This window comes from Macrotis lagotis, chromosome 2 (assembly GCF_037893015.1).
Source record: "Macrotis lagotis isolate mMagLag1 chromosome 2, bilby.v1.9.chrom.fasta, whole genome shotgun sequence".
Taxonomy (NCBI): Eukaryota; Metazoa; Chordata; class Mammalia; order Peramelemorphia; family Peramelidae; genus Macrotis; species Macrotis lagotis.
In genome coordinates, this window is record NC_133659.1 from 255,134,033 (window position 1) to 255,159,993 (window position 25,961).

General features: G+C 40.1%; 1 protein-coding gene and 1 long non-coding RNA gene across 2 annotated transcripts; one reads left to right on the forward strand and one right to left on the reverse strand.

Moving 5' to 3' along the window:
* Positions 1-1,311: 1,311 nt before the first annotated feature.
* LOC141514781 (keratin, type II cytoskeletal 5-like) lies at positions 1,312-10,534 on the forward strand. Its single transcript, XM_074225864.1, has 9 exons — positions 1,312-1,976; positions 2,765-2,979; positions 5,307-5,367; positions 5,469-5,564; positions 6,243-6,407; positions 6,981-7,106; positions 7,416-7,636; positions 8,595-8,629; positions 9,405-10,534. The coding sequence occupies exons 1-9, from the start codon at positions 1,419-1,421 to the stop codon at positions 9,674-9,676; spliced, it is 1,749 nt and encodes a 582-aa protein (XP_074081965.1). The 5' UTR covers positions 1,312-1,418; the 3' UTR covers positions 9,677-10,534.
* On the reverse strand, positions 4,137-9,549 carry LOC141514782 (uncharacterized). Its single transcript, XR_012476116.1, has 3 exons — positions 9,180-9,549; positions 7,189-9,074; positions 4,137-6,176 (listed from the first exon to the last, which is right to left on the reverse strand). It is a non-coding gene; the product is annotated as an uncharacterized LOC141514782 (long non-coding RNA).
* Positions 10,535-25,961: the final 15,427 nt, after the last annotated feature.

Consider the following 25,961-nt stretch of genomic DNA (forward strand, 5'->3'; position numbering starts at 1 on the left):
TTGTATTCCCTATTACTATTCCTTTGGTAGGAATATCATTCCTTTCACTTGGACTGAACTTGAAGACTGCCTAGTCAGTTGCTGCCATGTAGAACAATGCAGCAAGCCGTTATAACAAGTAGGCAGATTCTCAACATGTTTTTGTCGAGATTAGAAAACTCCTGCAGGTATGTGTTTGTGGCAGTCTTCAGCCTGTATCAACAGATATGATGATTCACTTCTTCCTTTTTGTGGAATGAAGCTTGCTGGAACACACTTGAGGCGAAAGGGGGACAAAAGAGCCCCCCCTCCAGGGAAAGAATGAGATGTGTGAATCTGATTCTTGGTACCTCAGTTCTGTTTCTAAAAGGGTTGGGGAGATGGGAAGACATCTCTATAGAGTCCTGGTTAAGCAGGAATGATGGGAAAATGCCTTAGAATAGGTTGCCTTGGGGAGAATTGAATCAAGGCAGGATGGTCAATGAATGAATGAAGGTAGGCACTCAGGATGTCTGAGCAAATTGGACTTAGAGTACTTTTTTGGAGATGGGAGAAGGAAATGAAAAATAAGAGAATGATAGCTGGAGCTCTTGTATGGGATTTAATGCAACATACTTTGACGAAGTTATAGTATTTACCTTTGAAAAGACCTTAGAAATTGCCTTGGTTACTCTGTTATTTTATATATGTGGAGATTGAAGCCCAGAAAAGTAATGTGATTTACCACATATGCCACAAGTAGCAGAGAGATGGGATCTGATCCCAGAAAGAACTTATCTTAAGGTTGGCAAAACATTATGATGTCAGGCTATTAGATTGAGTTTGCAAGGACTTAGGTCCCTACCTACTACTGCTATTTCCCTCAGAAAAATGACAAAAGCTGATTATTACACACATCACTGGATACTTACTTCCCTTCCTAGTGAAGAAGTTCACATCACCCAAACAATGCTGGTGTATAATGCTAGGCCATTATACAAAGCAAATTGGAAAGAGTAAGCCCTCTTCTGAAAGTACTTCTCCTTCAAAATTGGATGAATGTCCATTTGCCCCATGGTATTATCTTCTTTAACCTCCCAGCATCTGGTGGGGGAAAGGAAGGCTTGGCAAGGCTTTGGGGGTGCCACTAACACATGGGCGCTGCAAGGCAGGCTTGTTTCTAAATGATTCTTCTGCCAGGAAGAAATCTTTTGTATCCCCTACTACTATGCAGGTGTGTGAAGGGTGAGCTCACAGCTGCCCCCCAGGCATGCCCAACCCACTTAATCATTCTGATCTGCAAGAGATTCTTCAGCCCAGCCCAGCCCTTAGAAGGGTATAAAGAGGGGGAAGATCTGAATCCCAGCACAACAGAGCCTCTGTCTTCCTCCTTCACCTTGCTCTGTTCTTTTCTTTCTAAAGTTCCTTGGGTACTTGGTCTTTCTGCTCCCCAAGCAGCCATGTCTCGGCAATCAAGCATATCATTCCAGAGCGGGGGCCGCCGTGGTTTCAGCGCCTCTTCGGCAATCACCCCCTCTGTCAACCGATCCAGCTTCAGCTCTGTCTCTGTATCCCGGGCAGGAGGTGGCTGTGGTGCTGGCTATGGCCGCATCAGTGTTGGTGGTTCTGGAGGGGGAGCCGGCTTTGGCAGCAGGAGTCTTTACAACGTTGGAATGTCCAAGAGGATTTCTATGGGAGGCGGTGGTGGCTTCAGGAGTAGCTATGGAGGGAGAGTAGGAGGAGGCTATAGCTTTGGTGGAGGAGCTGGTAGCGGATTTGGTTTTGGTGGTGGGTCTGGTGGTGGTTTTGGGCTAGGTGGTGGAGCTGGTTTCGGTGGAGGTTATGGGGGACCTGGGTTTCCTGTCTGCCCGCCTGGTGGCATCCAAGAAGTCACTATCAACCAGAGTCTCCTGGCTCCCCTCAACCTCCAAATTGACCCCACCATCCAGAGGGTAAAGTCTGAAGAGCGGGAACAGATTAAGACCCTCAACAACAAGTTTGCCTCCTTCATCGACAAGGTGAGACAAGAAATGCTTACTAAATTGCTGTGAATCTAGGTTAAATGTCAAAGCAAGAAGGGATAGGAAGCCAAATATGTACAGAGTGTACGTTATCTTTATTTCTACTCCTCCATCTGCCATTCCTCTGTCTGTGTGGTCTACCCTTCCTACTAGATTAGGAGCCTGAAGAATGGAACAATCTCCCATCCTTTTTAATCTGCTCCTTCCAGAGTACAGCATTAGGAATTTTAATCTTATGTTAAAGAGAGATATTGTAGGCAAAACTTTAAATGTTGGGCAGATTGCATGGAAGTATGCAGGTTATTCTGAAAGCAAAGCCAGTTTGTTCCCTCTCCCTTTTGCAGATATGCCTAGCGTTCTGTCCAACTGCCCTTTACTTTGTTTTTGTAACTCTGTAAATTATGCTTCTCTTTTTTTCCTCACTATACTGAAGTCCTTCAAAGTAAGGACCATTTCTAGTCCTCCCTCTAGATTTTTCTCTAGGGAGAAAAAAAAAGGTGTGGTGTGGGTGTGTATCTTTGTCTTTCTGTCTGTGTGTGTGTGTGTGTGTGTGTGTGTGTGTGTGTGTAGAGAGAGAGGTAGAGAATAATAAGGGAAAGACATAGATGAAAGATGAATGATGATTTGAAAGCATCAACCCTGAGATATTCCAATGAATAATACACACACCACACACACACACACACACACACACACACACACACACACACACACGCACACACGCACACACGCACACACACATATTGGATATTCCTCTTGAAATAGTCTCTTCTTCTGGTTTCCAGGTGCGATTCCTTGAGCAGCAGAATAAAGTGTTGGACACAAAATGGACGCTGCTCCAGGAACAGGGTCACAAGACCGTGAAACAGAGTTTGGAACCCATGTTTGAAACCTACATCAACAATCTCAGGAGGCAGCTAGAGGGTATTAACGCTGAGAGGGGCCGCCTGGAATCTGAGCTGAGGAACATGCAGGATACAGTGGAGGATTTCAAGAACAAGTGAGTTAGAGCACTTGATGGGGAGTGGTGTGTGTGTGGGGGGGGGTTGTCTTGTCTTTCTACTGTTAGATAAGTTCATGATGGAAAGGTAGGGAGAAGAAGGGGGGGGAGCAAGATAGAGGCAGAGAAATACTCAGAGAAACAGAGACAGACAGAGAGATAAATATGTTCAAGAATTTTTTCCCCAGTACTATGGGAAGCATTGTGGTTTCGCCATTGTAGAAATTAAATATCAAGTTATTGGTAGAGCCTAGGGAAATGCAGGTAAGCTGAAAGAAGGAAGAGGGAACATAAGAAGTAAAGTGGGGAAGGCTATCTCCCTCCCTGATGTAATCTTCCCAATCTGTGAGCAAGGATTGGGGGAATAGGGTGAGGTATGGTTGAGTGGGGGAAAGAGTCAAAATATTAGAAAGCATAGTGTGTGATAAAGATTTGCTTTGCCTTGTGACAGATTACTGATCCTGAATTTCTTCTATATGTAATATGAAGGAATTAGCAAATGAGGGAATCTACAGCCCTTAGCCTTTTCTATGCTGTCTTTTCTGTATCCTACCTCAGAACTCACAGTCTGGAAAAACCTAGTTATGTCAAGGAGTTTCTGGAAGAATCTAGTTTTTCCAGTCCAGCTTTCCCCCATTTTCCCTACAACGGGAGTTACTACCTTAGCAATAAAACCATAAAATTGGGAAGCACCTAGCAGTTCATGAGTTCCCTCCTCCAACACTGCCAGCAAATGAGGTTCCAGCCTTGACAGAATTGTGATGTATATTGTATACATGTATTTTTGGCTAGGTCCTTACATTTCTCTGAGCACTGTCCAGAACATCACAATGTGTTTGCACCTTCTTTAACTTAGACCAGGAGTGCCTTTGTTTCTGAATCCTCCTACTTGGTGGCCCCCATCCTATCCTTTGCCCCCCCCCCCAATTCCCAGAGCTAAGCCTCTACCCCTGGAGCTGGGAGATAATGCACTCCTATGTGTGAAAATAAAGCAAACTAGTTTAGGGCTTAACCTCTTTCCCTTGGCATTTAACTTTTAGCAATGATTACACCCTTATAGCACAGACATACTCTATAGTTCCTGCCCCCTTAAAGGTTTTCATTTCCATTTTTCACCCAGTAGAACTCTCCCCTGTATCCAGGGAGAGGGGGAACAATGGTGACCAAAGAAAGCAGACATGAAACATTTACATTAAAGGCTTTTCTTCTGACCCTTCCACAACTGGACTTCTGAATTAGCTTGAATTAAATTACATCAAATGGAATCAAATAGGATTCAACTTGATTCAATTCAGTTTCTTTTATTTCCATTCAAAGGAAACATGATTTAGTGGAAGGAGTACTGGGGATGGAGTTTAAATGACTTGGGTTCAAATTCTACCCATATCTACAACAGAATACTTTTATGACCTCGGGCAAATTGCCTGACTTTCTTGTGTCCCATCTCCTTCATACAACTAGATGACCCATGTCTTTTCTAATTCTATATTTACTATCTTAGGATCCAATGAATAACTATTTGATAGACTCAGGGCTTCAGTGTTCTGAGTGACTTCTGTGTGAAGAGGTCATAATGTTTTGTCCTTCATTTTCAAAGAAGATCACAACATCAGGGAGTCATGACAAGCACGTGAATTGGATTTGAGTGAGGTGGTGCTGTGCTAAGTCACCAGCTTCACTTTCACCTCCAGAGACAACTGGGTTCAGTGGTCAGATAGGAATCAGGCTGGCTAGAGATGGCCCTGGATACAGGGCAATCAGGACAAAATGACTTGCCCAAGGTCACACAGCTAGTAAGTGGCAAGTGTCTGAAGTTGGATTCAAGGCCAGTGCTCTATCCACTGTGCCACCTAGCTGCCCATATGAAGAGGTCATATGCATATACAGTATGAATCAGTATAAATGGCTTCATAGATTGAAGAAAAGTAAGATAGAGAATCTATTAGTATATTCTTACAATAATCTGATTAGTAACTGAGTGGGCAGGTAAAGATTCTTCCAAACAGATAGGGGAGACAGATTCCCACAATTGCCTAAACCCAGGGGCTTAGGCAATGACAACTTCTTTTCCTTCTGCCAAAGAGCCCATTCTTTCACAGCAGGTGTCATCATCCTATGTTTTCTCCTTCTCTCTCCCCAAATGGAGGTTCTTACCTATAGTAGGAAAGAAGAAATAAGAAATAGACATCCTGCAGAAGCAGAGATGAGTCTATTTGTAGTCAATATGAAGACCAATGTATGCTTGGCTCAATCATATCTGTAATTGTACCCTCAAAATTAACTATCCCAGGTTGCTTTACAATTGATCCTCTTCCCTTTCCCATTAGGTATGAAGATGAAATCAACAAGCGCACTACAGTAGAGAATGAATTTGTTATACTCAAGAAGGTAGGTGTGGATTGATTCCTTCCTATAGCCTTAAGTTACATTTTGGGGATAGGGCATGGTTCATTGGAGTTTGGATGGAAAATTTGATTTGATTTTTCTAGGATGTAGATGGTGCCTACATGAACAAGGTGGAACTGGAAAGCAAAGTAGATAACCTCATTGATGAAATCAACTTCCTGAGAAGCCTCTATGACCTGGTAATGAACCACTTCCTCTCATTCAAGTACAGGATGTAGCAGTTGGTGACTTTGCCACTAGTCTCTGGAGAATAAGGGCTAGCTAGATCCCCAAATCCTGGGACAAACAAATACAATCCTATTCCCAGATTCAAATTTTCCTAGGTACAAACCTATACCTTCCTCTTGTAATTCTCCAACTCTCATTTCCTGGTCATTTATATTCCTGAAAGGAATTCTTCATTTATTCCCAGTAAACTTATGTTTAATAAAGAGTTTTGGAAATGAGACCCATGGATTCATAGGATGTTTGAGCTGGAAGATATCCTTGAAATTGCTTTGCTAAAGCCTTCCTTTCCCGAGGTTTCCTGGCTTCATATATTACTTTCTTGTCTCTCCAAGAATAGGAAGTTATATTTTAATTAGAGAGAAGAAGCAAGATTAAAATTTGAGAGATTATGGAAATTCTTGGTGAGCTAGAGGTGGGGGAAAAAGTCATTGGATATAAACATTTGAAAACCGCCATGCTGGAAAATATTTGGAATCTTGTAGTTCTTTTAGAATTCTTTCAGCAAAGATTTTAGTTGCTCTCTTAATTTTCTTCAACATTTGAATGTAGGCTGAAGTTGTTTCCTATGAGAGAAAGGAACATAAGATTAATGACAGACTCAAGTTACATGACAGTAAATCTCTCCACAGGAACTCTCTCAAATGCAGGTTCATGTCTCTGACACCAATGTTGTGCTATCTATGGACAATAATCGTAACCTTGACTTAGACAGTATCATTTCTGAGGTCAAAGCTCAGTATGAAGAAATTGCCAACCGCAGCCGAACAGAAGCTGAATCTTGGTACCAGACTAAGGTGAGTTAGTGCTAATTTGTAATGAGAATACGAGATCTGGGACTCAGTCCAGGAGAACTAGACAATTGTTGCTTAAGGGATTGTGGAAATGTGAAGGCTAGGCAAAGGGTGGACCTAATGGGGAAATTTCTAAAGATTGGTGGAACTCTTAGGAGAAGTCTGTCAAGGATGGGGTTAGCTTTATCTAAAGTGTTCAACACTTCGAGTTTATAAGAGCTGCTTCTTACAGATTGTGATTTTTAGATAAATCACTTAACTTCTCTGTTTCCCAGTTTCCTTACTTATAAAATGAATTTAATATTACTTGACATGCCTAGATAATGAGATTGTCATGAGTATAATATTTTGTAAAATTTGGAGGTTAGAGAAATTGGGTCCATTATTCTAATCCCCAAAAGCTTTTTTGTTTTCAAGATTCTAAATCTTCTTTTTCTGGAGAGAAAAGCTTATTAGAGAAAGCAAGTTTTCCTTCTACCAAGATCTAGCATAACATGGTGGCTTAATTTATCTTATCAAGAGTGCCTTCTTTCTATTCTTATACTAAACTTTTTCTTCTTCTCTGTGGGACAACAGTATGAGGAGCTGCAGCAGACAGCAGGACGACATGGAGATGACCTCCGAAATACCAAGCATGAAATCTCTGAGATGAATAGGATGATCCAGAGGCTGAGGGCTGAGATTGACAATGTCAAGAAGCAGGTAGGGGGATGTTGAAAGAAGGCATACAAATGGGTCAAAGGTGAAGGTGTCTGTGGGCATTCCTATTGCTATATGCACATACCTCAACACACACACTCAAATACATAGTCATATTCATTCAGGACTGGCCACATGGTAACACTTTGCCAAATATCCAAGCCACCAAGGTTCACGAGTTCATATAGGTTGCTTCTTCCTGGTGGATCAGCTGATTTGTGTGACTTAAGATTCTTTAGGATGAAAAAAAGAAAGACTAAGCTCTGTCTGCTGTGTCCCACCCCAAACACTGCTCTCTCTTCTCTCCTGTAGTGTGCCAATCTGCAGGCCGCCATTGCTGATGCTGAGCAGCGTGGGGAGTTGGCCCTCAAGGATGCTCGGGCTAAGCTGGCTGAGCTGGAGGATGCTCTGCAGAAGGCCAAACAGGACATGGCCCGGCAGCTTCGAGAATACCAGGAGCTGATGAATGTCAAGTTGTCCCTGGACATCGAAATTGCCACCTACAGGAAGCTGCTGGAGGGAGAGGAGTGCAGGTGAGAACTGAACCTTCCCCTCTTTCCCTACTTCCATCCAAACCCCAAAAATCCTATCTAAAGCTGAAATAATTCATCCTGGTTGAACCTTCATTTATTTTGCTTTTATTTAACATTCATAAGGTCTTTTAAGAAATAAATGAGATTTTTAAAAAACAATTGCAAATATGTTGAACTATCACCAGCCAGATGCAGTCTGGGAGTTTTAGGTTTGTTTTCAGTTATACATGTTTCAGATTGTCCACTTAGCTACCTCCCTCCTTTACTGCAGATAACTGAAAGCTGACTAGATTTTCCAATTTTATACTTTGAGAGATTGAGGGTGTCACTGATAAAGAGATTTTCTTTTGATTGAGACCTGGTAAGTTGTTTTTCATCATTGCCTACCAGGCTAGAATAGAGAATTGCAGAATTGGAATTTGCCTCCTGGGAATCAGAAATCAAAATAGATAGATAGTCCAGAAAGGTCTCTAGGAAGAGATCTGCCTCAACCTCCTTAGGTTACTAGTTACTACCTGTTCTAGTAGGAAATGATTTTATAATAGTCAAGAAATGTTCTCTTGCACTCCATCCAATTCCTTGCTGCAATTTAAACCATTTTAGTGTGCCGTAGTAATGACTGGAGTTCTGGACCTAGAATTAGGAAAGCCTGGGTTGAAATCTCTCCTCAGACTAGTGTATAACTGCATAAGTCACTCAAACTCTTTAAGTCTGTTTTTCTATCTGTAAAATGGGAACAATAATGGCATCTACCTTGCTGGGTTATGATGATCAAGAAATGATGTTCCACCATCCCCCAAATCATATAATTGTGAGCATCAAAATGAAATAATGTATGTAAGGTATCTTATCAATTGGTTATAGTATTTTGAAATTATCTTCATGGACACAAAACTGCTTATTTTACTTGTTTCACTGTCTCCTTCCAATCTCACTTCCTTTTCTTTGTTCTTTATAGGTTGAGTGGAGAAGGAGTTGGACCAGTCAACATCTGTAAGTACCTTGTTCAGAAGAGCTGGAATAATGTTATATCAGACTCTGGGTTCTAATTTTGAAGGTCGGGTCCTTAGAGAGGCAGTTTTCCCACCTGGAAATTCCATATGAGCAAGAGGTCACAAAGAAATGTGTTAAAGTGAAAAGAACTCAGATGAGGACAGAAGGGCTTCTCCTTCTGGTTTTGAGGAACCTTGACCAAACTCCGCAACCCAGTTCCTTAATTTCCTCCATCTGTAAAATGGGAAGAATAATACCTGCCTTGCAAACATGATCAATTGTCATAAAACCCATATAAATGATTCAGAAGGTATAAAAACTCATGTGTCAGCTCCTTGAGAATTGCAATGCATGTTTGCTTAATTGAATTAACAGAGGCTGCATCTGATGATTAGAAATAGGAACAGTCACGATCCCATGACCACGATCCAGTCATTTTCCTCATCTGCAAAAGAGCACGATGGAATGATGTTTAATTGCTCCAGTTCAGAATCTATACTTCTTTACAGAAATTAAATTTGGGGGAGGTTTTTATAGTGAACAGACTCACCTGAGCCCACGGAGCGGCTACTATTGCAGTGTTCCTGCTTTAGGCTTGCAAAGTCGCTCCCCAAGCTCTGGGCCATGTCGGCGGACATCCCGAGGCGGGGCCGGTAGGATCAGTCCTGGACTGCGGACCGCCTTCCTCCTCTGTCCCGGCCCTTGGCCAGGGCCCTTGTCATCAGCCCCGGGGGCGCCGGGCCGCCTCACCATCTCCTCTCTCCCGTTCTTGTAGCGGTGGTCACTTCCAGCGTGTCCGGCGGCTACGGCAGCGGCGGCGGCGGCTTCGGCAGCGGCGGCGGCTTCGGCAGCAGCAGCGGCGGCGGCTACTCCTACTCCAGCAGCAGCGGCGGCGGCGGCGCAGGGGGCTCCGGTTTCGGCTCCGGTTTCAGCTCCGGCAGTGGGCGGGGCGTGGGGCTTAGCCTGGGAGGTGGCGGCGGGGGCAGCAGCTCCAGTGTTAAGTTCGTGTCCACCACTTCCGCCACTCGGAAGAGCTTCAAGAGTTAAATCTCCTCCCAGCGAGTGTCTTCCACTGGAATCTCGGCTCTCCCTGTCCCTTGGCCACTGTCCGACGGACCCTCATTTGCTTGACTGGCAGCCAAGCTGCTTTCAGCTTTCCTGTCTCCTCCTCCCTCTCTCCAGCCCTTTTCACTAGTGTTTAGTCTAGAGCAGGCTAAGGGGGTGATTTGGATTCATGAGCCTTCCGAAAGGTCACCTCTAGCACTTAGCACCCTCACCTCTGGTTCTTAGCTCCCAGCCTGGCCAGAGGCCATCCAAAAATGTTTTCCAATGAACTTTGGAGGCCTAATAAGTGATCTCTATCCTCCTTTCCTAGACTCCACTCATTACCATTCACCTCTCTTAGAAGCACTTCGCCCAAAGCCATGACCACGCCCTCCTGACTACCTTGCCAAAGTTGTGAAAAGCAGGGTCCAATTGGGAGTGTTTGCTTAGAAAATCCTTAAACTGAGGAAGATACGAATCGGAAACAACCGAAGACAGGCTTTGGTTCAGTCAGATTCTGGGGTCCTCGACCTGTATTTGGGTAGAGTCTCTTGCTGGGGCACCCTAGGGCAAGCTTCTGATTTCAGAAAGAGTGATTCAGCCCAACCTTTGTCTAGCGGAAAGGTGTCTTAGCCTCCCCACGGTGACTGAGGTGGGATTTAGCCATTTGTCTGGTAAGCGATTCTGGCTTCTCCTGGGAGACTGCATTTCATTTCTCTGGAGGTAGCATTCACTTGTACTGGGAGGAAAGGTAACTCGGTGAATGTCAACGGAACTCCACCCCCCACCCCACCCCCATTGTTTGTTCTTGATTCTGACCACTTTTTGGTGTTTGTTCAATAAAATACATTTATAATTTAAGTTTCTGAGCAGAATTTCTTTTCCATATCTATAACCGACCTTGAGAGTCATAGATGGATACTGCTTAAATAGAATGGGATCACTGATAAGGGCACATGGGCATTGAAGTGTCTGCCAGTCTGAGGACACTTCATAGAGTGGCGCTTACCCACAAAGGTAATTTAGTACTTTTCCAGAGGGAACAGGAAGGGGGTGGAAAGGGGTCCCTAGGGGTCCCTGGAAACACAGATCAGTGACTGGGATACCTGAGAAATTCTCTGGATTGCTATAAAGAGGTTTACACTCCTCCCCCCCCCCCCCCCCAAAGGATGCTAGGATGTGTAATGAAAAGAACTTGGGGCTAGTAGTCCAGTAAACCAAATCTAGATTCAATGTTCTTGTTCAGCAGCTAGCTAATTGCTAAAACTTGAGACAAGTCACTTAATGCTTCTTGTGGAGATGAGATACCTTTATGAGGATAAAATAAGAACACATTTTGAAAAGGCAAGAGAGCATTATAAAACATAAGGTAAACAGATTACAGTGGCCTGTAGAGGCAACTTCCCTTATTTTCTAGATGAAAAAGTCAATTAGTGTCCTGAAACTCTGCCCTAAAGGCAAGAAATACTAGAGATTTCCTGGCTTTCACTAGGAAAACTATCTAGCCCTGACTTTGTCTTTAAAATTCAACACAATCGAACTCCTGCCATATTGCCTGAAATGTACCTGCTACAATCCTCTTACTTCAAAAGCTTCCTTGGTCTTAACTAAATTTCTACTCTGGTTCCATAAGCTAAGTGTCCTGTCTTTCCTCAAACTTTCCTAGAGTACTTTGCTTGAATGTCTTTTGGCTCCTATCCTTGTCAGTTACCTTGCATTATTAATTATTTGTACTTGGATTTATTATTTCACCCACCTCACCATCAACTAGTTTATTGTTTTCTTAAAGGTGATTTCTTTGCGGCAGCTACGCAGCAAAGTGATCTCTGGATCTGGAATCCAGAAGAGCTGAGTTCAAATCTAGTATCAGACACTTATTAGCTATGTGACTTTGGGGAATTAATTCTCTTTGCCTCAGTTTCTTCATCTGTAAAAATCAGCTGGAGAAGGAAATGACAAATCTCTCCAGTATCTTTGCCAAGAAAACCCCCAAAAGAGTCACAAAGAATCAGGAATGAATGAACCAACAAATGTATTTTTTAATTGTTTCTGTTCAACTTTTGAGTTCTTATTGAATGTCCATGTGCCAGAAACTGTTCTATACCTGATAATACAAAGACAAAAATTAAATAATCCTTGCCCTCAGGAACTTAATGCCCTTGGGAGATAGAACACAAATACGGACAAATATATTTTGAGGTTGGAAAAGTAACAACTGAGGAAATCTAAGAAGGCTCCTCTGAGCAGATAACCCAAAGGTGAACTATCTCTGGGACTTTGACCAGTAGAGATGATAAAGGACTCCGAAGTAGACAGCTTAAACTGAGGTGAGGCATGGAATGTTGAGTTCAGGGTGTTAGGTAAGTAGTCTAATACTTCTGAGACATGGAATACACAAAAGGGAGGAATATTAGAAAAGACAAGTTAGAATCAGATTGTGGAAGATTTAAAGTGTCTCCATAGCATTTGAGGATTTGGTATTTTATCCTGGAGTTACTAAGAAAAGGATAAATCTTTGTTAGCATAATCCTTGTGACACCCTTGTGCAAACCCTTGTGGGTAATTGCTACTCTATAGGAACAGCTCTCTCTCTCTCTCTCTCTCTCTCTCTCACACACACACACACACACACACACACACACACAGAACTGCTTTAGAAAAACTCTATTCAAAAAGACCTGGACTTATATGAACTGATACAAAGTAAAATGAAGAGAAACAGGAAAAAATGTGCACAGCATCAGCAGTATTGTGTGATGATCAATTGTGAATGACTCCGCTATTCTAAACAACAAAATGATCCAATCCAAGTACAAAGGGCTCACAAAGGAAAATGGTATTAATATCCAGATAAAAGAATTGATGGATTCTGAAAGCTGATTAAGGCAAATTTTCTTCAGTTACTTTTCTTTCTTGTTACTTTTGCCTTTTGATCTGTTTCTTCTTCCACAACTAAGACTAATATGAAAATGTCATAATTATAGCACAATGTAGAAACTATTTCAAACTGCCTACCACTTTCAGAAGAGGAGAGAGAAAGGAAGGAAGGAGAAAAATTTGGAACTCAAAATCTTGTAAAAATGAATGAAAAAATTTTCACAATATGTAATTGGGGAAAAATAAAACACCATTTTAAAAAATAAATGATTTAATACTTCTTCATTTTACAAAAGAGGAAACTGAGACCCCAAGAAGGTTTCATTGGTAGTAGCCAAACAACTTTTTAGTGCTCTTTCTTTCTAAATCCTAGGCACTGAAATACTCTCTGCCACAGTCACTGCTCACTTCTGCTGTCCTCTGTCACTGGGGCTCACAGACCTTATTGTTCAAAAATGCTCTTGAGTTGGAAAAATAACTCATTGTAACTTCTTGGCTCTTCTAATCAGAAATTAGTCTGGTTCATTTTGTATTTGGTTGAAGAGACCTGGGAGATAGCAATACTATAAAATCACTCTTACTCTGACATCTTGATTCTGCTTCAACATTTTGATTTACACAGCAACATCTTTCATGTATGACATAACTCTGCACTTACAACCTCTGCCTAATCTCAGGCCCTCATCACCTCTTGCCTAGAATATTGCAACACCTTCTGAATGGTTCTCCCCACCTCAAGTATTTCATCATTCCAGTCTACCTTCCATAGAGTTGCCAAAACAATTTCCTTAAGCAAAGATCTAACTACCTACTCAATAAATGCCAGTCATTTCCTATTTTCTTTATCATAAATTATAAATTTCTCTGACTTTTAAAGTTCTTCATGACTTGACCTATATTTATCTTACTAGCCTCATTATACTTTATTCCCCTTCTTAACCTTTATGTATACTTCTGTTTTTTTGTTCCTTTAGCACAGGGCCATCTTGTGTTTCTGTACCTGGTATTTATTCAATACTGATCTCTTTCTCATAGAAGCCTCCTACTTCCTTCAAGACACAGCTTAAACACAGTGTTTCATATCCTCTTTCTCTAATTACCATCTATTTATTTATTTGTTTGTTTGTTTGTTCATTTATTAGGGTTTTTTCCACAAGGCAAATGGGGCTAAGTGGCTTGCCCAAGGCCACAGTACTAGGTAATTATTAAGTGTCTGAGGCCGAATTTGAACTCAGGTACTCCTGACTCCAGGACAGGGGCTCTATCCACTGCACCACCTAGCCACCCCACTTTTATTTATTTTCAATTAAGTACCTTTGACTCTCTATCCCAGGGCCAGCCCAATTATATGTTCCCATTAAGGTTCTAGAATAATCTAAAGAATTGAAGCATCTTTTTCTACTGCAATCATCTCCAGCTCCTATCAGTTGTGTTCTTCCTATTGTCAAATACCTCTTACTGATGATCCAGTTCCATTTAACTCTTAACATCAATTAGTTTTTACAAAGGGATATTTACTCTGAAGGTATAAGTACAAATATTTTCCTCCCACATTTTTTGGGGCAGACTCTCTGATCTACCATCTTAATTTTGGGGGATAATGTGGTCAGAGTATATAGTTTTTAAATAACATAAATCTCATTTAATTTATATCCATATAGGGCATGACTATCTTTGGGTCCTCTTCTCAATTATGGATGGGTAAGTACTAAAGGTCATTGCATGCTTCTTGGGTCATCAAAGCTGAGAAGATAGCAAAACCTGGCTCCTAGAACCCTAGACTCCTAGAGGTTCACACTCCTGTCTAACTTTTCAATTTCACAAGATAGATGCCTCCAAATTCATCACCTTTATCTATATCAAAAGGACTATACTGAGGCAGGCAAAAAAGCAAGAACCATTTTCCTGTTAGCCCCAGAAGGGTAGGGTTTTCCTCTTACAATATTGTAACTAGAGAACAGAGATCCCTGAAGACATTGCAGTGGAAGGGAATGAACTCAAGAGCCCAATATCTTTTGAAGGTGCCTCCAACTTGGGTCCTGCAACTTGAGTCAAAGAATCTGCTTAAGAGATGAGACATTATTGACAGCTTCTCTGGGGTCTCTCCAAGGTACTTTTCATCATATATATTCATGACTCTCCTAGAAACTGGCTCCTTAACCTCTTCGACATGGCATCAGCATTCTGCATAGTCCATGGGTTGCTACAATTCTTTATATATTCACTCTCTATTCTCTCTGTCTCTATTTCTGTTTCTCTATTTCTGTCTCTCTTTCTCTGTTTTATTTTTACAGTGCTCTCTGGTTTACAAAACATAGAAAATAAATTTGATTTGGAGTTAGAATATCTAGGTTTGGATCCCTGTTTTTTTCATCTGTAACTCTGGGCAAGTCATTCCATCTTTCTAGACCTTAGTTTACTTATCTGTAAAACGAGAGTTTTGAACTACATGAATTCTAAGGCCCCTTCTAGCTTCAAATCAATGATCATGTAAACCCTAGAGGTAGGGGTAAAAGTGTTGTCACCTTTTCATAGAATTTAGAGTTGAAAGGGGTCTTAGAAAAATCTTCTAATTCAACTACCTCATTTTACAGATAAGGAAACTGAGACCCAGAGAGGTGGAAAGATTTGTCCAAGATCATATAGCTAATAAGTCTCATGAACAACTCTTAAACCCAGGTCTCTTGAATCCAAGTCTAAGAATCCTTCCATTACTCTTCATTTGTCTCTTGGTGTGAAAATGCTTACCTTCTACTTTGGGTTTGCACAATCAAATTTCCATAGATTGCATGCCTTTCATGGGCAGAGACTAAGTTTATGCAGGCTTGAACACTAAATCAGAGCTTTCTGATGATTATGATAGTTTGCTCCTTTTTCTCATCCCCTAACCCAACCCAATATAGCAGCCATTTGGGCAAATCATCATAATGATGAATGACTCAAGCTACAATTGCTTAATGCCTGTCTTCCCTGGAAAAGTAAGAAGCACATAGGTTACTCCATAGGTCACTGGGAAAAATGATCAAGAGCTACTTAGGGGAGGAGGAAGTAGTATCCTACTACCTGAGGGCAGGTGACTCCCTGAGGTTCTACCATTTCTATTTGCAGTCTGCCTGGGGAGGTGGTTCAACTGTCATCAAGAATTACTCAGAACTGCTAGTTTCAGTCTATTTTGCACAGCTGTCATAACTTTCAGGTTTTTGTTCTCTGATTAAGACAAGCCTGACCTTCCCCATGCTCAATCCTGTGGGAAAAATATTTGAAGATGCAACAGTCAATAGCATAATGAGTGTCCTAAGAGGGCTGCTATAATTGTCCTGAAAAAGTTTTTAAGCTGAGTGTTGAGGAAGATGAAAGAGGGGAGAGGAGATATGATCTCCATCCTTGGGAGTTCCTGGTCTGATAGTGCTAGAGAGAAGGGCTTCGGAGATGAGATGGGACACAGCTCTAGATCACGTGCAGAACATAGGAGTTTGGATAGACAAATTCAAATGAATAGAGTACTGGCATTGGGGGTAGGAGTGAAATAGCAGGAATGAATGGAGGTAGTTTTCCAGGAGAAGCTATATTTTGAACAGTATTTAGAAAATTGAGAAGGAAAGTAGTAAGCAGATAAGGTATCACAGATGGAAAAAAATCTTACTTAAAGGGTAAAAAGTGGAAGAGAAGAAGAGATTGGTGATGGGGAGCAAATTTGTCTGGAGTAGAGAATCTAAGCTGGGGAATCATCAGACCTCAATACTAATTAGATAGGGGGCAGGTAGGTGGCACAGTGGATGGAGCACTGGCCCTGGAGTCAGGAGGACCTGAATCCCAATACAGCCTCAGACACTTAATAATTACCTAACTGTGTGAACCTGGGCAAGTCATTTAATCCCATTGCCTTGCAAAAAACAAACAACAAAAATACTAAATAGATAGAAAAATTTGAACATTCTGTCCAAGGGGTTGGATTTTACTCCTAAAGCTTTGGTTTAATTATGGTACCTTCTCATTCACAAGCTTCCTATTACCTCCAGGATCAAATATAAAATGATTTGATATTTTATATAAATCTTTCACCACCCAAGTCTTTCTTACCTTTCAAGTTTTCTTATACTTTTCTCCTTTCATGTTCTTAAACATCTAGCCAAAAGAGTCTTCCGCTCACAAGACATCCAATAACCCAGCTCCATGCTTTTGCACACTGTCCCCACTTAGAGTACTCTCTCTTCTCATTTCCACCTACTGGTTTCTGTGATTCAGCTCAAATTCTGGGAGGCATTTCTCTGGCATTTTCCCTGTCTACCTTACTCTAGCCTTCCCTCTCCCATGCTAGTTCCTTCCCTCTGAGAATACCTTCCCTTCATTCTGTATATATCTTGTATATATTGTTTCCCCTATGAAAATGTGAGCTCTCTGAGGACAGAAACCATATTTGCCTATCTTTGTATGCCAGTACTTAGCACCTAATAAATATTTGTTGACTTCTTGACTACTTTGGATAATGGGGCCTTTGCTGGGGATGCCGGGGATCCATAGTATATTTCAAGATGATGACAGCTGGCTCCATGGCTACCAGGTTTGCATCAGGTGGTGCCAAACTACACCCAATTCTAAGCCAAAGATACAATCCAATGCAAACAAAAGGCAAAGTTAATGGGGGTGAATATGCCCATGACTCAGAAATGTGGGAAAGGTAGAACTCATTAGCAGTCAATTTATCTGTTTGAATGTGGCCATTTCTTCCTGTTCTGGACTCCTCAGGCACTCTTCCCAGTGACACCTTATGTTCTAGTCATTGATATCCATCTCTTTTTTGCCTCTCACAGACAGGAAAACAGTCTACCACTAGATTCTCTTTTCAATGGCAGAGAACCAGATATCTAATTTTAAGATCAGGGAATTTGCAGAACATATCTTCCCCACTCAGTTCTTCTCTGCTGTATTCTGTGTCCTAGGAACACAGGATCTAGCTGTGGATTGCCCTGGAAAACAGGTACAAGTGACTGATTGCCTTCCCCAGGAGTTTGGATGAATGAGTAAGACTACAGGTTTTCAGTAGACTCAAACCATATTACTTATATTCATTTGTGATATTTGAAACAGTCAGATATTCAATTTGTTCAATGGAGAAATGCATGAACTTTCCATTAGAAGTTCACTCAGCAGATTGTCCTAATAAGAATATTCTATAGGTGCCATACTAATAAGGATAATTTACAGACAAGATGAACTAGGGCAATAAATGAAAGGATGAGATGACATAATCAAAAGAACCAATTTGGAGGCACCCAGGTGGTGCAGTGGATAGAGTACCGGCCCTGGAGTTAGGAGTGCCTGAGTTCAAATCTGGTCTCAGACACTCAATAATTACCTAGGTGTGTGGCCTTGGGTAAGCCACTTAACCCCATTTGCCTTGCAAAAAAAAATTTTAAACATCTAAAAAAAAGAACCAATTTGTTGTTGCCATGGCATCTGGAATAATAATAATAATAATGATAGAATTTACATATTGATTTAAGGTATACAAGGTGCTTAAGCTATCTCATTTGACCTTCCCCAAAATCCTGGGAGGTAGGAAATGGTTATAGATAAGGAAGGAGATTAATTGACTTGCCTAGGACAGTTGCTAAGTGTCTGAGATGGGATTTGTATGCAGATCTCTCTAACTCTTATGTTCAGCTCTCTATCCACAGTGCCACCTAATTGGTCAGAGACTAATGATCTGTGTGATGCCTGGACTTGAATCTTAACCTATCTGAAATTAACTCTATCTCCCAGATGTCTAGGACATTGTTATAAAGTTTTTAGTTGAGAACTATCCAAGAGGCACCATTAGTCCAGATGTGAGCACACTCACTCTACAAAGCTATGATCAGTGATATCCTTTCAACAGCAATAGAGAGTGTGTTAATTGTTTTCATAAGTATATTTACATATGCATATACACACACATATATATGTATATGCATGCACACACATATATGTATGTATGTATTTCTTTGTGTTTCCTAATAAACGCTCTGGGGGTTCAAAAATAGATCTAGATATGACTCAAAATCAGAAACTTAAATTTAAGCTAATAAACTATTGTTTTAATAAAGGCTTTGAGTGACTAAATCATTTTGACTATTATAAATACACATATTAAAAATAAAGGACATATGAAGATGCTATCTGTACCCAATGAAAGAACTGATATATAGAAGTATGTATAGAACAATTTTACATAAGCGATTCATAGACATATATACACACATAGATATATATGTGTATAAACACAATCATCTGTGTCTAATGGCAGCCATTTCTAGGACTCAGTAGGGGAGAAAAAAGGAAAAAGATTACACGATAACTTTATTATATATTTAAAAAAAGAACAGCAAATTGTACATAATAGATTTGCATTTTCATGTGCAAATCATCTTTTTATGATACTGTTATGGAAATGCTTGTTTTATTCCATAAATTAAAAATAAAATAAAATTTTGAAAGCTTGTACATATACAAAACCAAAAATTGTAATGAGAAATATTTAACAAAATTAGAGCCATTTTAGCCACTGAAATATACATTTCTGCACTGTAAATTAGTCTGATGGTTTTGGACCAGCACTGAATTTGGCATTAAAACTAAATTAATTGGGGCATCTAGGTGGCACAGTCGATAGAGCACCAGCCCTGGAGTCAGGAGGACCTGAGTTCAAATGTGACCTCATACATTTAATAATTCCCTAGCTGTGTGACCTTGGGCAAGTCACTTAACCCCACTGCCTTAAATAAAAATAAAATTTACAAAAACTAAATTAATTGTCTTCTCTTCTCTAATGCAGGAATAGGTAGAGATTGGAAACTTATCCCAAATCTGGGACCTCAGCTCTGACACTTGTGGCTAACATAAGTTTTTTTTCTATCACCATTAGTATCTAATATATTTGGAGAAGGGAATCCAAGGCAGGAAGTTATCAGACTCAGGTACCCTAATGGCTAACATGGAGGATTCACCCAAGTCAAAACTTTAAAATGAGGCCATTATACAGCATATCAATAATTATTCAATTAGCAGGTATTTATTAGGTGCTTAATATGTGTAAGGCATTGTGCATTAATCACTGGGGAGATGAAGAAAAAGCAGAAACAGTTCCTGCCATCAAGGAACTTACATTCTAATGTGGGAGATAGCATATATACATCAGTATATATATATATATATACAATAAATAGAAAATGGATAGCAGATAAACCTTGAGGGAGAGGAACTCTAAGTTGGGGAGATAAGGACAAGAGGAGATGGTGTTTGAGCGGAGACCTAACTGAGACCAGGGACTGATTCTCAGAGCATTGTAAAGCATGAAGAGCATCTAGGGCAAAGGCAGAGAGGTAGGAAATGGAGGGTCATATGCAGAATAGCAAACAGAACAAATGAGGCTGGATCCTAGTCTGTGCCCAAGAGTAGAATGTGAGAAGATTTTAAAAAGTGCCCAATTGAGATTAAAACTAACATAAACTGAAAATGCAGTCATTCAGCACAATTCTGTGATATCCTCCAGTCTCATTCAGCAACACCAGAGTAAGAGTGAAGGAGGAAGATGGTAGGAGGGATCAAAGATTCAATGCAAAAGCCATGGCTGCTAATAGAATAAAGGAGCAAGGGGATCAGAGAAGGAAACTGAACTTGCTAAAGTTTCAACAATTGATTGTGTGAAATTTGTTTAGTTGTGAAAGAGATCACTTTCTTTCCCCTTTATCCCTGGCACATTATGTCCTAGCATTATCAGTGACTTGCACATTCAGTGGTAACAATTTCATCTTCCAGTAATATCATCTGTTCATAAATTAAGACAGAAAAATCATATGTAAGAATGGATTTAAATTTGTCAAATTTAGGGGCAGCTAGGTGGCATAGTGGATAAAGCACTGGCCCTGGAGTCAGGAGTACCTGGGTTCAAATCCAGTCTCAGACACTTAACAATTACCTAGCTGTGTGGCCTTGGGCAAGCCACTTAACCCCATTTGCCTTGCAAAAACCTGAAAAAAAAATTTGTCAGATTTAAAGTCTGAACTTTAAGCCATACTTAGCAATAGCTCATATGCTGTGCATATTCTGAGTTTATTAAAAATAAAAAATTGAACTACAAACAATAAAGAGTAGAGGAGAACATAGATTTGAACTGATTTGGCAAAATATCAAGACTGGGAAGGAAGAACACCAGAGCAGAAGCAATGTCTGGAATAGTCCAGAGGGATGTTGGGATTGGAGGGCATGAGGAGAATGAAGAATAGGTTTAGGACAAATGAGGGATAAATGGAAAGACATAAGATTATGGGAAGAGAAAGGAATTTCTGAGTTGGTGGATAGAGAAGTGGGACATTGACTAGCTGAGGTAGAGTGGGGAAGTATGAATAGAATGAGAAAAGGGAAAGTTTGAGTATCTGAAGGAATAATTAAGATGCACACTGAAGTCCTCTAAAATAAGGGAAGAAATTGAAATGCGGGAGCAGAAGCATTAACCAGACACTGAAATTGTTGAGAAAAGGAGAATATCTGGGGTGGGGTAGAGGAAGTGTTGGGTAGAAGGCAACAGCTACCAGAATCTGAATTGGGTGATAAATTTAAACTGAAATATCATCAAAGGAAGAGAATTTGAGATCTGGAAAGAGGAAAGGGAGTCTGGAAACTTCAATAGGGCACCAGGAGTAATCCGACAACACTAACCATACCCAGTGAGTCAGATGTATGAATGAAAGTGTTGAAAAAGTTAGCAAGGGCAGCAGTATCATCAGAAGAGAGTCAAGTTTCAGTGAGTGGCAAAATATGGAAGGAATGAGAAAGAAAAAAAGGTAAAATGTAGGCAGGAATTCCAGAGAGCATAGTAAAGGGGGCAGACAGATCTGGAGTGTGACACACAGGATGACAGAGTTAAGGGTATTTGAAATGAGGGAGCAGACAACTGAGGCTGGAGAGTGAAAAATTGTTTTTCAGTACTTGGAGGTGTCATAGAGAAGGGGAGAGCAGGAAGGAGCAGGTGTATGCTAGCTGCTGAGGAATAAATCTAGACAGAGTAATTAAGGGGTCTGTTGATGGGGAAAGATGATTAAAAGGTTCAAGGCCAATGTTTATGTTTATCTTGACATAGCCTTCAACTAACCAGCTATGTTCTTGTGAATTGAGACAAACCTAGCAGTGTTGTGGCCTTAGTCTTGTGGTCCGATTAAGAAGCCAGAATGAATTAATCAATAAACATTTATTTAGCACATATTATGTGCTACTTTCTTCAACTCCTCCCATTCTAATTCCAAGTAAGTCAAAGGTTGGGGGGAGGGGGGAGAGGGGAGGGGAAGGAGGATTTGGCAGTACAGTTACCAGTACATCTTTTTTATTGACATTTTATTTTTCCAATTATAGGTTATGAAAGTTTTGCAATATTCATTCACATGTATATGCTTATTTTTAAGTTATATAATTTCCTTATACCCTTCTCTCAGTGACAAGCAGTAAACGAAAGTGAATGATGGAAATAGCAATGATGAAAGGGGGTGACAATATGGGTAGCACACCCAGAATACTGTAGCACTTTAGGTGTGATGTTGGGTTGTACCAACAAGATGGGTACATTACCATGATTCTAAGTCACTTCGTGAGGATTCCAGGAGTGGGGCTTTTGGAAAGTTGACCATATTCCCAATGTCACCAAGAAGCAGGGCTCAGGGCAGGGAAGAAGCTAATGCTTCCTGCCTTTCCCCCTCCATCTCTAAAATATCATTAATTAGATTCCCTGAACTTAACTTAATCTTTAAGTATGAAAGATTTTAAGGCTACTATACCATACCATTCATTCATTCATTCATTCATTCATTCATTCATTCTCTAAATTCTTATTGAATCCCTTATTTTATGCAAGCAAGTTTGCCAATATTTGACATTAGAGTCAATATCTTACTACAAAAATATATTATCAGTGAGAGTCAATGATGAGAATCAAGGGAAATACAGAACATTATCAGTAATGTGATGAATTGAACTGGGAGTAATGATAAGAGATAGGAGGTGGAGAAGTGGTTCTCTTATTAAAACTACTTCTTGCCTACTCAGTAGAGCTCTGGACTCACTCAAGGACATAACTCAAGCAGGGACTATTGGAGGTAAATAGGACCTTCCAAACTAGGACAAACCTGTATCGTCTTCCTTCTCCCTCCTTTGTGCTAATCTCCCTATCTTACTCTAAGTACCAATTTAAAATTTCATCTTCTACAGCAAGTCTTATCTAACTCCTTAATTCCAGTTCTTCCTCTCTTTTAATTATTTCCTATTTATCCTGTATATATCTTGTTTTGCAGAAGTTTGCTTGCATGTTGACTCCTCCAATAGATTGTAAACTCTTTGAGGGCAGGGATTGTGAGTTTTTTTTTAATTTTACAGTTTTTCCCCTAATCTCACTTTGCTCCCCCCACCCCCCATGGAAGGCAGTCTGAATTGTTTCCATACTATACATTGATCAAAACTGAATGTGTTAGGAGAAAAATCATATCCTTAAGGAAAAAAATAAAATATAACAGATAGCAAAATTACATAGGATATCTTTTTTTAATTTTAAAAGGTTACAGTCTTTGATCTTTGTTTAAACTCCACAATTCTTTCTTTGGATACAGATGGTATTCTCCCTTGCAGATACCCCAAAATTGTCCTTGATTGTTGTACTAATGAAATGAGCAAGTCCATTAAGAATGATCAGCAACCCCATGGTGCTGTTAGGGTGTTCAATGTTCTGCTGGTTCTGCTCAAATCACTCAATATCAGTTCATGCAAATCCTTCCAGGTTTCTCTGAATTTCATCCCTTTTGGTTTCTAAATAGAGCAATAGTGTTCCATAATGTACATATACCACAATTTGTTCAACCATTCCCCAATTGATGGACATTCCCTCAATTTCCAATTCTTTGCCACCACAAAGCTGCTGTGAATATTTCTGTACAGGTGATATTTTTACCCTTTTTCATGATCTCTTCAGGGTATAGACCCAGTAGTGGTATTGCTGGATCAAGGGGTATTTTATTTATTGTTATATTATTTATTGTTATTGCCCTTTGGGCATAATTCCAAATTGCTCTCCTGAAAGGTTGGATGAGTTCACAGCTCCCTTCCAACATTATCCTTTGATCATTGTCCTTTCTGGTCATATTGGCTAGTCTGAGAGGTGTGAGGACCACAGAGATACTTTAATTTGCATTTCTCTAATCAGTAAGAATTTAGAACAATTTCTCAGATGACTATGGATTGCTTTGACTTCCTCATCTGTAAATTGCCTCTGCATATGCAGGGACTGTATTTTGTCTCATTTTATATCTTTAGTACTTTAGCTCCTTGAGGACAGGATGTCCCAGCACTGAACCCAGTAGCCAGAGAAATGATGGATTTTTAAAAACCTTTCATTTATTCTGGACCTGGTGTTATGTAAACATTGCCTTGGAAAAAATCAGGGCTAATATGCTGCAAAGGCTACAGGCAGGACACCAATGACTTATTTTGGGTAGATTTTGAATTGGTCTAAATGTTGTATTTAATTCTAGCTACAACAAAAGTGTTGCTCTAAATATTTTTGTACATATCCAAAAAGGCCATTTCCCTTTGTCTTTGACCTTTGGAGGCTTATATCTAATAATGATGTCACTAGTTGTAAAGTATCAATTTTTTCCCAGAGTGATTGAATCAAGCAAGATCTCTGCTACCAGTTCATCAGTCTAAGAATGTGTTAACCAGAAACTGTTGCATATACAATGCCCCATGCTTAGTAAAATAGCATTAAAATGCATTATTTAAAAGCCACAACACTGAATAAATATACAAGAAATTGAAATAATTAATATTTTAAATATTTTATTATACTCAATTACATGTAAAGACAATTTTATCACTGATTTTTTTTAATATTTGAGTTCCAAATTGTCTCCCTTTTCTCCTCAATGATTAGACTTTTTTTTTTAGTTTTTGCAAGGCAAATGGGGTGAAGTGGCTTGCCCAAGGCCACACAGCTAGGTAATTAGATAATTATTAAGTGTCTGAGGCAGGACCTGAACTCAGGTACTCCTGACTCCAGGGCCGGTGCTCTATCCACTGATTAGACTTTCAAGTAAAATGTTGTTCAATTTAACATTTATACTTCTAAAATGATTAAGCCTGAAAACTGCACTAAACATTTGGGACATGTTCTATATGCTTAAAAATATTCATAAAGGTACTTTTTAGAGTAGTTAAGAATTCAAAACAAAATGATGGGTGTTCAAAGGACAATTAAATAAATCATACTACACATTTGTAATGGAATGTTATTATATGTTAAGAAATGACAAATACATTTTCAAAAGATTTTCTTTCCTTGACTGTAAAAGAGGATGACATATATTTAGTGGGAAGTAATAATGATGTTTAAAAAAGAAAAGAAGTATCAAAAATTTATATATTATCAATATAATTTTTTTAAAGAAAGATAAGGAGAAGGGTATTGATGTGAGAATGCAATCAGCAGGGATATGGGACCTGCAAGTAAGGCCATTCGGATGACAGATTTCTAGAAAGAAGTTAGCAGATATTGACTGATCCCTTCCCCTCCCACATCACCCAGAGAAAGTCTTTTCCACATTGTTGGTCAAATATCCCATGGCTATCTGACATTGTATCATCCTTCTTATCAGGTATTCCTACCTCCTCTGATACTGAAGTCATGTCTAAGGCATTGATCCCAAAACAATGGGGGTAGAGCCTATGTGAAAGAGTGATAAATGCTAGTTTGATTCACTCACATAGTGGACTTAGATTAGAAGATCTGTTTTTATGTTCTCTCTCTGCCATTTTACTACATCCAAGTCATTTAAATTCTTTATGTTTTTGTTTCTTCAGCAGTAAAATGTGGGAGTTGGACTAGATTGTTTCTGAAGTCCCTTCCCATTGATCCTAGGCAGAGACACCCTGCCCCAAGAAGGAACATTTCTTTCCCAGAACTGGGTGGAAGCGCATTCTTGGAATCCCGTTGGGCAACTAGGGTGGAGGGAGGAATGCTGCTTCCGACATCTTCAAGAGCCATCCGCCAAACCAGATGCTGAGTTGGCATCTTCTTTGGTGGCAGTAAAAGTTCTACCCATGACAAGGGAATGGGGGACAGTGACCAACCAAAAGGGTTGAAAAGGGTCAACTGCTTGGTCAAAAGTTGAGGATGGTAGCAGAAAAACTCACTGTGCTGAGAGAAACAAGATCTCTCAAATTTTCTTGTTTCTCCCAGTTGCTCCTAGAGTATGGACACCTTCCGAATTATTCTCAAAAAACTTTGATACAAAGCACTGAAGGCTAATAGTAGTAGGAAAGAGATAATAACATTTATTTCCTTTTCTCAGCAAATGAATTTGTCAATTTCAAATTACAGTACTCTCCCTCCCTC